General features: G+C 43.6%; 1 protein-coding gene across 4 annotated transcripts in view; it reads right to left on the bottom strand.

The window, feature by feature from the left end:
• The window catches only part of ALPK1 (alpha kinase 1), a 224,032-nt gene that overhangs the window by 17,875 nt on the left and 193,293 nt on the right, over window positions 1–12,864 (bottom strand). For all 4 annotated transcript variants that reach the window (XM_033955611.1, XM_033955603.1, XM_033955584.1 and 1 more), the window contains exons 10-11: window positions 10,373–12,455; window positions 4,623–4,776 (exon numbers count right to left, since the gene is read on the bottom strand). In XM_033955611.1, coding sequence (XP_033811502.1) covers window positions 4,623–4,776; window positions 10,373–12,455 — 2,237 coding nt within the window. The remainder of the gene's footprint in view (window positions 1–4,622; window positions 4,777–10,372; window positions 12,456–12,864) is intronic.

The following is a 12,864-nucleotide window of genomic DNA, read 5'->3' as shown; positions in this document are numbered from 1 at the left end:
GACAGGGGACTAGGGAGAGACACAGAATAACAGACAGACAGCGTCCAGGGAGAGAGAGAGAGACAAATAAAAAACAAAAAACAGACATAAAGACATCTACTCTAGCACCCGTTATTGTAACGGGCTTAAACACTAGTAGTATATAAAGGACGTCAGTGTAATGCAAGTCGGGGGGGATATTCAGCTCTGAGGTTTGTGAGTGATTCCCTCCCCCCATGCACAAGTATATTAGCTGCACATAATTTGTAATCAGCATACCATTTATAATCATTTATTGGCTTAATATTATTTAAATTGCTAAAAAAAGAGACATTCTTTGGAGTTCTTATACTTGTGCAAGTCTTTGTGGGTGGTCATTCTCTGTTAGGTTAGGGCTCGTCAGATTAGAAAAGAGAAGGCTGAGGGGAGATATGATTGAAGTCTACAAAATCCTGAGTGGAGTAGAATGGGTAAAAGTGGATCGATTTTTCACTCTGTCAAAAATTATAAAGACTAGAAAACACTTGATGAAGTTACAGGGAAATACTTTTAAAACCAATAGGATGAAATTTTTTTTCACTCAGAGAATAGTTATGCTCTGGAATGCGTTGCCAGAGGATGTGGTAAGAGCGGATAGTGTAGCTGGTTTTAAGAAAGGTTTGGACAATTTCCTGGAGGAAAAGTCCATAGTCTGTTATTGAGAAAGATATGGGGGAAGCCACTGCTTGCCCTAGATCGGTAGCATGGAATATTGCTACTCCTTGGGCTTTGGCCAGGTTCTAGTGACCTGGACTGGCCACCGTGAGAACCTAGTAAGGCTATTCTTATGTCCTTGCGTTAATGTCTCTTAGCGATGCTGATTCCTACTGCTTGGCATTACCTATGGTTGTTGGGTTCCATGGCGGCCTCCCTGGAGGTTGTTCCCTGGACCTGGGCGCAAATGCAGCCTCTCCAGGATGCTCTTCTGTCTCAGTGGTCCCCTCTGCGTCATTCTTTTCGAACAACTTATACTGGTGGCTTCAAGGAAACTCCTTGTCAAAGGACATACCTCTCTGAATCACAGTGAGGGTGACTTTCATGACCAATGTGAGCCTATTCAGCTGGGGAGCCCATTGCGGGGACCGCTCAATTCAGGGTTTTTTGGAGAAATGTTGGGGGGCCCTTCATTGGCAAGTAAGTGCCTATCCTCCTCTATAGAATAGGCTCCTACTAGGTGCCCTCTAGATCAATGTTTTTCAATCTTTTTATACCCGTGGACCGGCAGAAATAAAATAATTATTTTGTGGACCGGCAAACTACTAAGACTGAAATTTAAAAAACACATTTCTGTCCCGTCTCCGCGAGCTCGGTCCCCACAAGCCATCTGATCCCATCCGCACAAGCCTCAGTTATGATTTTATATTGAACATATTTTATTAAAGTATAAAAAGAAACAATATTCTGTACAATTGTCATTTTATAAATACAAATATACAGAGCAAGGACCAACAAAACCCATCTCCCCTCCCCTTCACATATATCCCCTCTATTATCAAGAAAACTGAACAAGCCAAATTATTACAGAATGCTACACAGAAATATCATCTTAAAAAATAAAACCCTAAGCGCACATGCGCACTCCTACCTGCGTGATCCATGATCCATATGTCCGTAGCAGGTAGGAGTGCGCATGCGTGCGTCTGGCCTGTTCCCTTACACTCCCCTGGCCAAAGTTACTTTTAAGTTCAAAGTCGCGGCGGTGGCTCCTCTCACAAGCCGCACCTGCATCGGAGAAGGCTTCTGACGCAAGCGTGGATCGTGAGAGGCAGCTTTAAACTTATAAAAAACTCCGGCAAAAAACTAAGGGAGCCTGTAGCAGGTCCTGCCCGCGCAGGGGAGGAATGGGGCCATCTACTAGCTAGCCACTACACGGCAGTGATCGTTTATGATGAGAGGAGTGGAGGGTCTGCATGAGCGGCGAAACGGACATCTGCTTGCTGAAAGGTGAGGGGGGGATGGAAAGACTTCTGGCCTCCTCCGATCTGTACCTATAATGCCACCACTGCTGCAAACCCTAAAGCCCCTGCCTGAGATTTGTCCTACGCGAAGAGGTGTTTATCATGAGAACAGACAGCAACTTTAAAGTTAAAAAAAAGAGAAAGGGAAAGGGGGCTGCTTTGGGAGGAGGGGTATGCTGGGGGGCAGACAGCAATCATGCTTTGTTCTGGAAGGGGGGGAACAGAAGGGAGCCACGAAGCAGGCAGGCATGGCAAAACAGGGGGCCAGCGGAAGAGGGAAAGGGGGCTTCTTTGGGGGCAGACAGCAATCATGTTTTGCTCTGGGAGGGGGGAAACAGAAGGGGGCCACAGAGCAGGCACGTATGGCACAATAGGGGTCAGGGGGAGAGGGAAAGGGGGCTGCTTTGGGGGGAGGGGTGTGCAGGGGGAAGACAGCAATAATGCTTTGCTCTGGGGGGAATAGAAGGGGGCCATGGAGCAGGCATGCAAGGCACAACAGAGGAAAGGGGGATGCTTTAGGGGGAGGGGTGTGCTGGGGCAGACAGCAATCATGTATCCCATGCTGATAAGAAGTGGAAGGGGAGAGGGAAAGGGGGCTGCTTTGGGGGAGGGGTGTGTTGGGGGCAGACATCAATCATGCTTTGCTCTGGGAGGGGGGCCACGGAGAGACAGGCACATATGGCACAACAGGGGGCGGGGGAGAAGGAAGGGGGCTGCTTTGGGGGGAGGGGTTTGCTGGGGCAGACAGCAATAATGCTTTGCTCTGGGGGGAACAGAAGGGGGCCATGGAGCAGGCATGCATGGCACAACAATGGGAAGGGGGATAGGGAAAGGGGGCTGCTTTGGGGGGAAGGGGTGTGCTGGGGGGCAGATAGCAATCATGTATTCCATGCTGGTAAGAAGTGGAGGGGGAGAAGTGAAGGGGGCTGCTTTGGGGGAGGGGTATGCTGGGGGGCAGACAGCTGTCTTAGGGCAATCACACTTTGCTCTGGGAGGGGAGGGGCCACGGAGAGACAGGCATGCAAGGCGCAACAGTGAAATACAGACAGGCAGGGGGCCAGGGAGAGACACAGACAGAAAGAATGACAGACAGTGTCCAAGGAGAGAGAGACAAAGAAAAAAAAACCCAGACAGACAGATATCTACTCTAGCACCCGTTAATGTAATGGGCTTAAACACTAGTGCTAACAAAATACTGCAGTCACACATGACAGGAATAGTGTTAGGGGAGTGCCCCCTGGTCAGAGAGAGCCCTAAGACAGCTTGAAGCTAAAGAAGCACTGCCACAGGGCTCGGTGCTCTTCAACATCTTTAAAAACGATCTGGACATAGATACAACGAGCAAGGTGATTAAATTTGCGGACGACACAAAGTTATTCAGAGTAGTGAAGATGCAGGGGGATTGCGAAGATCTACAACGTGACATAACCAGGCTCGAGGAATGGGCATCGACATGACAGATGAGATTCAACGTGGATAAATGTAAAGTAATGCATGTCAGTAAGGAAAATCTCAGGCAAGAGTACAGGATGTCCAGGGCGGTACTTGGAGAGACCTCCCAGGAAAGAGACTTGGAAGTTCTGGTCGACAAGTTGATGAAGCCGTCCACACAATGTGCGGCGGCCACAAAAAGGGCAAACAGAATGCTAGGAATGATAAAGAAGGGAATCACGAACAGATCGTAAAGGGTTATCATGCCGCTGTACTGGGCCATAGTGCTCCCTTACCTGGAGTACTGCGTACAGCAATGGTCGCCGTACATGAAGAAGGACACGGTACTATTCGAAAGGGTCCAGAGAAGAGCGACTAAGATGGTTAAGGGGTTGGAGGAGCTGCCTTATAGTGACAGATTAGAGAAACTGGGCCTCTTTTCCCTCGAGCAGAGGAGATTGAGAGGGGACATGATCAAAACATTCAAGATACTGAAGGGGATAGACTTAGTAGATAAGGACAGGTTGTTCACCCTCTCCAAGGTAGGGAGAACGAGAGGGCACTCTTTAAAGTTGAAAGGGGATAGATTCCGTACAAATTCAAGGAAGTTCTTCTTCACCCAGAGTGGTGGAAAACTGGAACACTCTCCCGGAGGCTATCATAGGGGAAAACACCCTCCAGGGATTCAAGACAAAATCAGACAAGTTCCTACTGAACAAGGACGTACGCTGGTAAGGCTAGTCTCAGGGCACTGGTCTTTGACCAAAAGGGCTACTGCTTGAGCGGACTGCTGGGCGCGATGGACCACTGGTCTGACCCAGCAGCGGTATCTTTTATGTTCTTATTTTCTTATCTGATTCTAATGACAAAATAGAAATAAAATGATTTTTTTTCTACCTTTTGTTGTCGCTGGAATTTTCTGCGGACCGGCGGTTGAAGAATAGTGCTCTAGATACCTAATATGGATGCACTGCTATAGAATTGCTCTCATAGACTGCAACAATCTTTGGATAATTTATATACAAAGCCCTGTACTGTAAGAATGAGTAAATGTTACAATTCAGATAGCAAAACTGAAAACAGTGAAGGTCTATGAATATAATTTGGAATTTGGCACATCATAAAGCCAAATGTTAAAATTAAACCAACAGAAGCATATACAATAATATTTATAAACAGTTTTACACTTGATGGTAAATTGTGTTCACCAGATACCTTCCTAGAACTTCATCTTGGTGCAGAAAGTGTATCCAGAAAGCATTCCTCTGTTTGCCTTTCTTATCTACAGTAAGGTAATCCCCAATACATACAGCTGTTTCCTGTGCTGTCCACAGACCAGATTTCTTAGAGTATTTCAAGAAGAGTGCATCTAAAATCAAAAATATGAAACTGGCATTCTTTCCAGAAATATAACACACCCCAAACATTTCATCCCACAGGAAAGCACAAGCTACAGAAATCTGGCTTCTTCCTAAGAAACTAAGGGGAAAATTCTCAAAACTTTAACATGGTCACTAAACAGGTTCCAGTTGATTTAGCATTCACATATTTTAAGAGCGGATTATCAAAATGGCTTACCATGGTCTTTTCCAAGCTTTCTAGCAGTCTCCGACTTTGCTGTGCAAATGTATTACAGCGAGGTCATTAATATTTAATGAAGCACTCCAGGTGATTCTCTATTATTGCCGGGTGATTTCCTAACAGCGCTGTCCTACATTTGCGAGCAAAATTTTCCAGCAGGTCTGAGCTGTTGTAGCCTTACTTTCTGGTCAATTTCTGAGCGCTGATTGGTTCAGGCATTGACAGGAAAGTAAGGCTTGACAGCTCAGACCTGCCAGAAAATTCTGCCGCCACCAAGTAAACTACTTCTCTCCAGGCAGTGGGAGAGATGCCCACTACCTCCTGCTACCATGCAACAACCCCCAACACCCTCTGGCAGCGGGAGAGATGCCCACTCCCTCCCGCTGCCATGCAACAAATCCCAACATCCTCCCCCAGCAACGGGAGAGATGCTCCCTCCCTCCCGCCGCAAAGCAACCCCCCCTACCCCCTCCCACAACAGTGGGAGGGATGCCCATTCCCCACTCCCTCCTGATGTAGCCGGGCCCCTGCCGATCCCTTTGTGCCTCCAACGAAACCCCCCCTCCTTTACCTTGTTTACGAAGTTCATCCAGAGGGATGCCTACCCCCTCCGGCCAGCAGACCGCCTCTTCAAACTGGCGGGCCTTACCTTCCCTGGTGCATCCTGGGATGGGACAGGGAGGGGCCTAGGGCTCTGATTGGCCCAGGTTGCTTAAGGCCCCTCCTATGGAAGGGGCCTTAGGCATCTGGGCCAATTAAAGCCTTAGGCCCCGAGACTGGCTTGAACCATTATACTACTGTATAACATTTCCCCTTAGTACAAGGACTGGTCAGTGTGTCTGATTTCTTGGGAATTAGAGAAAATGGACTGTATGTTTTCCATGTGACTCTCAGTAATTAGCAATAGGAAGAGATAGCAACATGCTGGCTGTCTGCTTCCCATGTGCATTTGTTAGTGTGCCTTAAAAATTTAGTGCAAGCAAACTTAATTTAACATGCACTAAACTATGAATTAGTGTGCATACATCAAAGATGTACACATTAAAATCTTCTAATACATGTTTAAAAATAACCATTTTCATTAAAATGAATATATGAAATGAACCAGAAAAATGCTAAAAATCAGAATAATTCTGAAAATTTGAAAAATGAACAAACATTTTATTTTGCCTATGCACTTCCCCTACTGATCCTTAGTTCATCAGTGATAAGTTTAAGGAGGAGGAAGGCAGCCTTTGCTCCTGAGTCCTGGGCAATGGAAGTAAAGGACCAAGCAGAAGAGCATCTCTGGGGATGCTTCTGACATTTCACTTACTGAAGCAGTTTATACATTTGATCAATTTTGAGAGTGGAAAGTAGACAAGGAGAGAACTACCCAACCAATGCTTAATCCAAGACACCATAGAATTTAGAAAGGGAGAAGAGAAAAGGAGCAAGGAGTTTAAAGGGATAGTTTTTTCTTAGCATATAAAGTCTCTGTTACAGTTCATAGGCTAGCATTTAAGGGAGCTATTTTGAAATTGCTATAGCATCAATATAAAGCACAGGTAATAGACACAGGAAGCCTTTTAACAAAAAGATAGCAAGCCATGGTCATAGCTATGAATATCTAGTTAGAAGTATTTGCTAGAGAAAGTAACCTTTACAGAGAACCTTTTGCAAGAGTTTTTAGGCAACAAGATAAGCACCATGTACAATTATCTGTCAATCAATCCATCAATCCACAGTCACTGATTAAAGAAAAAATGTTCAATAGGGCCCTATTGGTACACTATTTGCAGTTTGAATCATCAAAGACGCATAAGCATGGCTTCTACAAGGGAAGATCGTGCCAAACGAACTTACTGCACTTCTTTGAAGGGATAAACAGCCAGATGGACAAAGGGAACCCATAGACATCATTTATCTCGACTTCCAAAAAGCCTTTGACAAGGTACCTCATGAGCGGCTACTTAGGAAGCTGTAGAACCACGGGGTAGAAGGGGACGTATACAGAAAGCAAAGGGTTGGAGTGAAGGGCCACTACTCGGACTGGAGGAGGGTCATGAGCGGTGTTCCGCAGGGGTCGGTGCTCGGACCGCTGCTGTTCAATGTATTTATAAATGACCTGGAAACGGGGACAAAGTGTGAAGTTATAAAATTTGCGGATGACACCAAACTCTGTAGCAGGGTTAGAACCGCGGAAGAATGTGAAGACCTATAAAGGGACCTAAACAAACTGGAAGAGTGGGCAAATAAATGGCAAATGAACTTTAATATAGAGAAATGCAAGGTCATGCATATAGGGAAGAAGAACCCGATGTTCAGCTACAAAATGGGGGGATTAGTACTAGGGGAAAGTAAACTTGAAAAAGACTTGGGTGTGCTGGTGGACACAACAATGAAATCAACGGCACCATGTGCAGCAGCCTCAAAGAAAGCAAACCGAATGTTGGGTATTATTAAGAAGGGTATTACAACAAGGACGAAGGAAGTCATTATGCCGCTGTATCGCACAATGGTGTGCCCGCAACTGGAGTACTGTGTCCAATATTGGTCACCGTACCACAAGAAGGACATGTCGATTCTTGAGAGGGTTCAGAGAAGAGCGACGAAAATGATAAAAGGTATGGAAAACCTTTCATACGCAGACAGGTTAGAAAGGCTGGGGCTCTTCTCCCTGGAAAAGCGGAGACTCAGAGGAGACATGATAGAGACTTTCAAGATCATGAAAGGCATAGAGAAGGTAGAAAGGGACAGATTCTTCAGCCTATTGGGAACCACAAGAACAAGGGGGCACTCAGAGAAATTGAAAGGGGACAGGTTTAGAACCAATGCTAGGAAATTCTTTTTCACTCAGAGGATGGTGGACACCTGGAATGTGCTTCCGGAGGTTGTGATAGGACAAGAGTACACTACCGGGTTTCAAAGAAGGATTGGATAAATTCCTGAAGGATATGGGGATTGAGGGATATAGATAGAGGTAGAGATAGGTTATGAAAGGGTATAAATAGAAGGACAAGGGGATTAAAGGATTAAGACAAGGATCACCTTACAGGTCATGGACCTGATGGGCCGCCGTGGGAACGGACTGCTGGGCGCGATGGACCTCTGGCCTGACCCAGCGGAGGCAACTTCTTATGTTCTTACATAAGTAGGGCAGGGCTTATTTCCCCTGATTCCAGAAGAGGTGATGTGAGAGGACTTCCAGAGACAGGGATATCTTCATTGGTAAGAATTTGCTGAGAAATTACTTTTAAACTTGGGGGAAACTAGACTTAAACTTAAATAGATAAGTCCCAGGGCTTTATTTTAAGTATTCTGCTCACTTAGCAAAGAAGTTTAAGGGATATAGCAGAATTAGAAAAGGCACAGAAAAGGGCTTTGAAATTATAAAGGAGTTATAATGTCCCTATTAGGAAAGACTAAAATGGCTAGGGCTCTTCATTTTGGCGAAGAGACAGCTCAGGAAAGATATGACACAGATTTATAAAATACTGAGTGGAAATATAATCGTGGAAGCCCAGACCAGATGTATTCCACATCTCAGCAAAGGTGGAAAGAAGAGGAAACAAGAGCCGGCATGGTTAAAAGGTAAAGTGAAAGAGGTTATTAGAGCCAAAAAAATATCCTTTAAAGAATGGAAAAAGGATCTGAATGAACAAAATAAGGAGACACAAGCACTGGCAAGTTAGATGCAAAGCACTGATAAAGAAAGCTAAGAAAGAATATAAAGAGAAACTTGCAAAAGAGGCAAAAACTCAACAAATGTTTTAGGTACAACAGAAGCAGAAAACCTGTGAGGGAATACATGGGACTGTTGGATGATCAAGGAGCAAAAGGGGTGCTCAGGGAGGATAAGGCCATAGTGGAGAGACTGAATGCATTCTTTGCTTTGGTCTTTATGGAATAAGATGTAAGAGATCTACTTGAACTGGAAATAATTTTCAAGGGTGATGATGTGGAGGAACTGAAAGAAATCTCGGTGAATCTGGAAGAAGTACTGAGCTAAATTGACAAGTTAAAAAGTGATACATCACCTAGACCAGCTGATATACATCCCAGGGTACTAAAAAAACACAAAATTAAAGTGTCATGGGATAGGTGGCAAAGTTCAGTTGTGAATTAGGAATTGGTTATCGGATAGAAAACAGAGGGTAGAGTTAAATTGTCACTTTTCTCAATGGAGAAGAATAAATAGTGGAGTACTACAGGGATCTGTACTGGGACTGGTGCTATTTAACTAATTTTTATAAATGATCTGGAAACTGTAACGACGAGTGAGGTGATTAAATTTGCAGATGACACTAAACTGTTCAAAATTGTCAAAACGCATGCAGACTGTGAAAAATTGCAAGCAGACATTAGGAAATTGGAAGACTGGACGTCCAAGTGGCAGATGAAATGTAATGTGGACAAATGCAAAGTGATGCACATTAGGAAGAATACTCCAAATCACTGTTATCAGATGCTAGGATCCACCTTGGGAGTTAGTGCCTTAGAAAAGGATCTAGGTGTCATTGTTGAGAATTTGATGAAACCTTTCACTCGATGTGCAGAGGTGGCCACAAAAGCAAATAAGATGCTAGGAATTATTAAAAAAGGGATGGTTAACAAAACTAAGAATGTTATAATGCCCCTGTATCGTTCCATGGTGCAATCTCACCTGGAGTACTGTGTTCAATTCTGGTCTCCTTATCTCAAGAAAGATATAGCGGCACTGGAAAAGGTTCAAAGAAGAGCGACCAAGATGATAAAGGGGATGGAATTCCTTTCGTATGAAGAAAGACTAAAAAGGTTCTTCAGCTTGGAAAGAGATGGCAGAGGGGAGATAAGACTGAAGTCTACAAAATCCTGAGTGGAGTAAAACACCCGTGGATCGATTTTTCACTCCGTCAAAAATTACAAAGACTAGGGGACACTCAATGAATTTACAGGGAAATACTTTTAAAGCCAATAGGAGGAAATATTTTTTCACTCAGAAAATAGTTAAGGTCTGGAACATCTATAAGTACCACCTTCACTGTTGGGGCAATACAGCTAGGACATACTGGCTAGTTTGGTCTGGCATCATGGGGCAAAGCAAGGGGGGTGTATACATGGGCAGGATATGGGCATATCGCTAAGCAACATGTACAACTTATAAACTACTATCAGGTATGCATGTTACGTCACAAACTTAGACAAGACATTTTATGCTGCTATTGATCTAGTATAAGTGGTCATGCCTACAGTTCAGCATGCTAAGGCAGCTTTATGCTTATATTATGTAATGGTATAAGTGCATCCTGATGCCATTAGGTAATTGGCACTCAATGCACACCATTGTTGGTCCCTAAATCAAGGTGCCCTCTTTGAATGGGAAATTACAGAAAGAAAGACCCAGGAAAGAGCCTTCTACTTACTGTATGCTTGATGAAGGAGTCTGGGTTTAAATATGCCAGTGTCTTTAAGTCTCCTCATAAGCCATTCATGCTTTACACCAGATAAGAGACTCCTATAATCATCATCATTCAAAGAGCGAGCTTCCATAATCTGTTCTCTGCTTTTTCCTGACAGAAAAACAAAAGAACTCCCACTGGAATTAAGAAAAGATTGACTCTCAATTTCTGAGAAACTACTGGAAAGCTGAGAGGATTTGAACCATGATCTTAAAGAAGAAGTAGAGCTGTGCTTGCTGCTCAACATGAGACTGAGTTGATCTCCATCACCTTCTTCTGTAGTATCACAGAGACTACCCCCCTCTACCAATGTCACCTGTGGAAGAGAGAGCAATGGGCTCCTTTTGGTATTTGAGTGCTGTACAGCACTCATGCTGGGAGAATGATCTCCTGGTGACTGTGTATTATTGCTAGGAAGTTCTGATCCATTTGCTGGGCTGACCATAGGGTCAACATCAGTCATTTCAAATGATCCATTTTCCACAGATGAAACAGAAGATGGTTTGCTGATTAAATTCCGCAAGGAGGAACCACTCGACACTTTTGCATTCTGACCAGTAGCTGTAGTGGATACTTCCTTAAACACAGAAGCAGGCAAAGCAATAGGTAAATCCTCTGTGTTATCTACAGTTTCTTCATTTGGGTCAACCATGGAATATGCATATTTATCTCTCAACAATGGTCCTATACTCTGTTCCCCTTTTTCAGTGTTGTGGTATTCATGAATTACATCTGAGGTTTCATTTCTTTCTTCTGTAACAAAATCTGTTTCTGCTAAGGGGTCAACCATTTCAAAGGATTCGGACTCTGAGGATAGAGAGGGAACAGTTATATTAGATCTGCTGGGATGAGAAGAGGAATATTTGCAGTCAGCACCAGGATGCCATGAAGCAGATGAAGCATGAGCAGAAATATTACTGTCATCTGCAGAGAAGATGCTTCCTGTCTTTGTCTCCCCAAGATTCCTGCTATGTGCAACTTGTTGCGAGAGATCCTGAGTAGAAGCTGAGCAAGTAGTTCCACTGTCTTTCAAGGAGAGATGTTGGATTTTTACAGATAGTGGATGGGAGCTGTTGTCACAATTTTCTTCAGGAATTTCAGAAGAGGTTGTTGAATGCTGTGTCGGCACTGCATTCCTTCCTTCTTTATATATTTCTTTGGCCATTTCATTGTTAGCAACATAATCTACTTCCTCCCAGCTGGAAGAGGACCGAGACAGATTGTCACAAGAGCTGGATGAATTCTTCCCATTTTGTCCTCCATCACATCTGCCTTTAACTAACTGCTCACTTTCTGTTTCTTCATCTAGAGAGAAATGAACTGCATCAGAACGAGCCAACTTCCTATTTCCTTTGCAATCAAACTTCCTACTGTTCTTACTGGGTTTTGAAATGGATGCACTGAGACTGTCTTTCCTGGGACAAATGTCTTCAGTAGCACAAGCTGTGTCCAGATTTCTAGTTTCAGTTTTCAGGGCAGTGATACAAACTCCTGTTGCAGATGCTTCTTTATTTCTATGGTTCCTACATATATTTTCAAACACTTCACACACTGATGTGTGATGGTGTGAATGCATCTCAAGGATTTCCCTGAAACTGACTTTACCATGTAAGATGGATTTCTTCACACTATCTTTGTAGCTATCTGGAACATAAGACTTATCATCTGAATTAGGGAAGCTATGAACATGGAGGCGCTGCTTTACAGATGTGACCAGGGACATGATTTCCGTAGCTTGTGCTCCTTTCTCTTGTTTTTCTGGTAAGCTGCTGTAAACAGACAGTTTTTCAGTGGCTTCTCTACAAAGTTGCTTCAGCTCACAGATAGCTTCATTTTCTCCTTTTAGCCAGTTGTGCACTGTGGTAAGACAGAAAGCTGCTTTGACAAAACTGTGGAGCTCCTGTTTGCTTGTCACTACATCACCATCTTTCTTGGTGAGGAGGCCAATTTCAAAGGACTCCTTTGCTTCAGACAGATAGAGCTCTCTTCCTTCAGGCAAGCACTCATTTGAGAAACTGTACAAGAGTAAACATGTGCCACGGATATTCTGCAGAGAGAAGCAGAGAAGAAATAAGTGTTTATATTAAACTTGAAATTGGGCATTATGTTTAAAAAATTCCCCCTTAGGTGGAGAATTCCCAATCTGAACATACTGTATATCAAGTCAGCTACGAGTGCATTTGACACACTGTAACCTACGCTCCATGAATATCATTAAAACCCAATTACAATGAACAAGAAAAATATCAAGTTCACTGACACTGTTCGGTTTCAAGGTACCAAAGGATTATTTGATTCATATTCATTTATTTGGAAAGAAGAAGGATTAAAATATTTAGGAATTATTATCAAAAATACAATTGAAGATACAGTCAAAGAAAATGAAAAACTTTTATTAAAAAAAATACATAAGGAAATGGAATCAGGAACAAGAATTGCTTCTAGAAGCTCAGCTC

Source organism: Geotrypetes seraphini, chromosome 1 (genome assembly GCF_902459505.1).
Source record: "Geotrypetes seraphini chromosome 1, aGeoSer1.1, whole genome shotgun sequence".
NCBI classification, from domain to species: Eukaryota; Metazoa; Chordata; class Amphibia; order Gymnophiona; family Dermophiidae; genus Geotrypetes; species Geotrypetes seraphini.
The sequence above is the reverse complement of the archived record's forward strand: the minus strand, read 5'-3'. Positions and strand labels throughout refer to the sequence as shown.